This window comes from Clytia hemisphaerica, unplaced genomic scaffold (genome assembly GCF_902728285.1).
Source record: "Clytia hemisphaerica strain Z4C2 unplaced genomic scaffold, Clytia hemisphaerica genome assembly, whole genome shotgun sequence".
NCBI classification, from domain to species: Eukaryota; Metazoa; Cnidaria; class Hydrozoa; order Leptothecata; family Clytiidae; genus Clytia; species Clytia hemisphaerica.
In genome coordinates this window covers 2,024,791-2,028,992 of record NW_027103551.1, presented here as the reverse complement: position 1 = coordinate 2,028,992, position 4,202 = coordinate 2,024,791, and the positions used below count along the sequence as shown (strand labels likewise).

Here is a 4,202-nt window from a genome sequence, read left to right as displayed (position 1 = left end):
AGTATTTCTTGAGATCTTTTACTGCAGCCATATTGCCACCTTGCTCGAAGCCAACTAACGACTTGTGAAGACTGAATTCAGACAGCCGAATAAGTAACACGTGTAAGAGGCTATTCAGCGAAACGCTGAAGACTATTTTGCGGAACGCTCAAAACACTCATATATTGCGGAACAATCTATCTAAAGCTATTTTGCGGAACGCTCAAAATAAATCCATATAAGTTTAGGGAAACAAATAGTGCGATAAAGGTTTCCTAGAAATTAGAACACATCACTTGTATAAAAAATTGAAAGGTCATAACATTTGGTCTCCTAGAAGATAAGAACACATATTTCTAAAAAATCTCTCTGCCGGCTGCTTCTGAAATATAATAGCCTTGTCATTAAAAATCGAAAAAAACTTCACATAATAAGCACAATACTCCAAACTTGTACGGGAAGCTCTATTTAAGCGATTTTAAGGCTTTTTTAAGCAAAAAACGTAAAAACGCAACCTTATAAGCGAGTGAGCTACTTCCAAAGGCTCTAATTAGCATGTTTTCATGCTGCTAAAGCGATTTAGAGGGTTTAGAACCGGCTGGGAACAGTAGTTTTGCCAGAAAACCGGTTTTTAGGCCTACAGAGCCGCCAGGGCTTACGCTGTAAGCTTACAGCGCTTTACTGGAGCCTTAGTTAAGCTTATTCTGAGCTCCATACAGGGCTGAGCTGGTTCCCAATGGTCTTAAACCTCTATGGACACTCCCGGTTCTGCTCCGTAGGGCTAGGCTATGGCAAATCTTGCAAATTTTACAATCTATAGAAAGAACTGAATAAAAAACGTGCAAATACTAAAAAATCAAAAATGTCATTTTTTCTCTTTGTTTTGGTTCCTTTGTTTTATTTGAAATGCCAGAAAAGGGTTTCCTTTGCTCAAAATGGCATTTCAAATGCCAACGAAATGCCACCACGCTGGCATCATTAGGCATTTGACAAACCGAACAATTGCGCGGAACAATAGAATTCAAAAGAATACTGCAAGCAATTACAAATGCCAGGCTGCTCTAAACGCAGCCATTGTCTGTTTTCCATTCAATACACGAATTTTTAACTAAAATTCTTGTGACAAATAAAATTATTGTTTGCTATAATAGAACCAATCGCATGATCACTGGCATCCGAAAAAAACAAAAGTATTGACGATTCTTTCTGATGAAATAGGTTTCTTATTCAGTCTTTTGCTATTGTCTCTCCAGAAAATGACTTCTTTTACAACTTCTTCATGATCTGAGATTTTTAAGAACGAGTCCCAAGAGTATTGGCTTCAATTAGTTTGTATAGAAATCTTGTTTAAGCGTACAATGTCAGAAAAAACAAATTTTGTTGAAACGACTTTTCCTGCAAGACGTGAAAAAGATCTTGCTGTTGTGTATTGACATGATAAGACTTTTTCACATTGATCAAGAAGAGATTGGATTCGCTTGCTCGAAACATGGTAAGAAATTTTGTTGAGATCTATCACTATGCCCAACCAGGTTAAAACTTTCGTAGGCGCCCATAGGGATTTTTCTATGCTTATGATGAAACCACATTCGACTAGTAGACTTTTCACGGCAAGTGAACTTTCCTCCGACTCCTCAAAAGTTTGGGCTGTCCCACAGCCGTCGTCGAGAAAGACGACCCTGTTTGTGCCACCCTCTTACAAGTACTCTCAAAAGCTTTGTGAAAAGACAGGGGGCTGTAGACAAGCCAAAGGTAAGACTGTGAAAACATAATATTCTTTTCTTTATTTCCAGACCAACAGAATCCCAAAGATTCTTGATGATTTTCAAAGATGTCAACGTGATAGTACCGTGGTGGAGATCGAATTTGAAAAGAAAACCGTTCGGTTTTACGTAATGCTGAAAATCCCTCAAGTCGTCGAAAGATACGAACTCTTTATGCAAATGATCGTTTACATAACGCACAAGTCTTAAATGAATCGCTTCTTCCCACGAGTTGGTAGCAACCGATAAAGGGCTCACGATATAGGGCTTGTGTTTTAACTTCTCGGATCATCCCAGACAAATTAATAAATCATCGATTGTGCTCGAGACAAAATCCGAAGCTGAAATTGCTGTGGTTGTTTTGAAAAGACTTTGGCTTTGGTGTGTTTATAAATGGAAGCTTGTAGCCATTTTTAAATTGTGTAATAATAAAATTAGAAGCTCCGACTTCTAACCATTTTTTAATGTGTCTTTTTAAATTGCCTTTTACTTGTTTTTCCTCTAAGGGATTGACATTTTGTAAATCAGTAGCCTCTAAGGACTTACTACAGGGTGTCCCTAATTANNACCGCAAGGAAGATGCCACCTTGGAATTAACAAAGGTAGCCAAAGTGTTGTATGCAGTTGATAGAGGAGACAATTTAAAGAATATGCGCATAGATGACCTAGGAACAGAACATGATTCAGAAGAACCTAAAGAAACCCGGATCAAGCAAAAGAGAGGTATTGTAGATGTTTCAACTTCTATTCGAATTATCAGCGTAGAACTTTATAAAAAGTAAAAGTTCTTTGATACGTATTAGAAGAACATTTCATCGTCGTAAAAATGCAATAAAACAATGTAAAGGATCAAGCAAAAGTTTTTGATTTAATTTTTATAGATTGAAGAAATGAAAATGCTTGTTTTTTATGCAGGTAAAAAACGGAAAGTCGAAGCACGGAATGACGGTCCCTCAGTCTCAGTTGAAAAGGCCGAAGCACGGAATGACGGTCCCTCAGTCTCAGTTGAGAACGAGAACGCCGAAGCACAAAATGACGGTCCCTCAGTCTCACTTGAAAAGGTATTTTAGCGAAAACTTTTTATTACCACTTTAAATATTCCATCTATATTAACCTTTTAAATTAAAACGGGTTTAAGAGTGATTTTGAAATTGGCCAAAAGAAGAATGACACTAAGAATTATGCCTTCTTATTTTTTCTTCAAGATCAATTTTTTGGGGAAAACCATTCCTAAATAATATATACATAAACAGAGACCCTATAAATCTTATCTTCTCTTTCCGTGTTACATGCTTTTAATATTACTCATTTACAGTTTTTAAGACTGAGGCTGATAAAAACTTGTAGGAATTATGTTAACTAGGATGATTTTTAAAAATATTCATTATTGAACTGAAAAACACTTTTGTCATGAAAAAGTATACCGATTAGTAAATATATCCAGTGTGAAGACACCCTGAATTTTGAATTCATTTAGCCTTAGTGGGACATCTCTTTGATTTTCTTTAATAGAACAAACGAAAACGAACACGGATTAATTACAAAAAATGGACGGCCGAAGAAGAAGCTTTGATAAGAAAGTGGTTCAAAATCCCAATGATGGCAAATAGAGCGCCGTTGCAATACGAAGTCTTAACGGCACAAAAGAAATGTCCCTTGCTAAACGAGCGAGGGTTCAAAGTAATTCAAGACAAAGTTAGGGCTCTTAATAGAGATCCAAAAACCTAAATTTTGTTAGCACACATTTGATTTTACTTCTGAGATTAGTCACGGTAATTTTTTAATGGTTATACTCCTACTTTTACCTATTTACTAAATCTGCTCTATTGCTCTATTGCTCTGAGATTGAGTAAGTGTGCGATAATCAAGCCGAGCTATGAAGTACTAAAAAGGTGATATATGATTAATTTTTCTGGCCAGCTCCTAATGATTTATTAGGATTCAAACTTTTCAGTTTCTCTCTGACCATGTCAATAGTTATCTATCTTGTTATCTATTTGTTGTATGCTTGCATAGTATCTTACATTTTATTTTACTTGTACAGTTTCTTCGAAAAAGTTTTAAAAGGGAACATTTATTTATAATAGTTATGCTTTACTTTTACATTTCTACTTGTTTATTGAAACATGAAAAATCGTCCTGTCCATGGGAACGTCGAAAAAATTTGTTTTTCAATTTTCTTGTTCGTGTGTTATCCTAGCCTGTACCAAACCCACCAATTTTGATTTTGATGTACCTGACGATAGTAGGGTTTGTTACGTCGAGAAGGATTTCTTGTCCAATGTCATTTGTAAAAAAGCTACACGATGAAGTGCAATGTTTACATTGTGTTACAAACCATTACAAACCCTCACTCGGAAAGATTTTTTTTTAAATTGAAAAATCGCCCCGCTGCGGGGGTTTGGTACCGGCTAGTCTCGTCCCAACAGTCTTTTGATCTCAGTTTAAAACTTTTGAGAG

General features: G+C 36.1%; 1 protein-coding gene across 1 annotated transcript; it reads left to right on the top strand.

Annotated features, from left to right (window-relative positions):
• Nucleotides 1–1,499: 1,499 nt before the first annotated feature.
• On the top strand, nucleotides 1,500–3,899 carry LOC136800107 (uncharacterized). The gene is made up of 5 exons (XM_067056717.1): nucleotides 1,500–1,511; nucleotides 1,773–1,871; nucleotides 2,249–2,465; nucleotides 2,658–2,803; nucleotides 3,255–3,899. Exons 1-5 carry the CDS (start codon nucleotides 1,500–1,502, stop codon nucleotides 3,468–3,470), a joined length of 690 nt encoding a protein of 229 aa, XP_066912818.1. The 3' UTR covers nucleotides 3,471–3,899.
• Nucleotides 3,900–4,202: the final 303 nt, after the last annotated feature.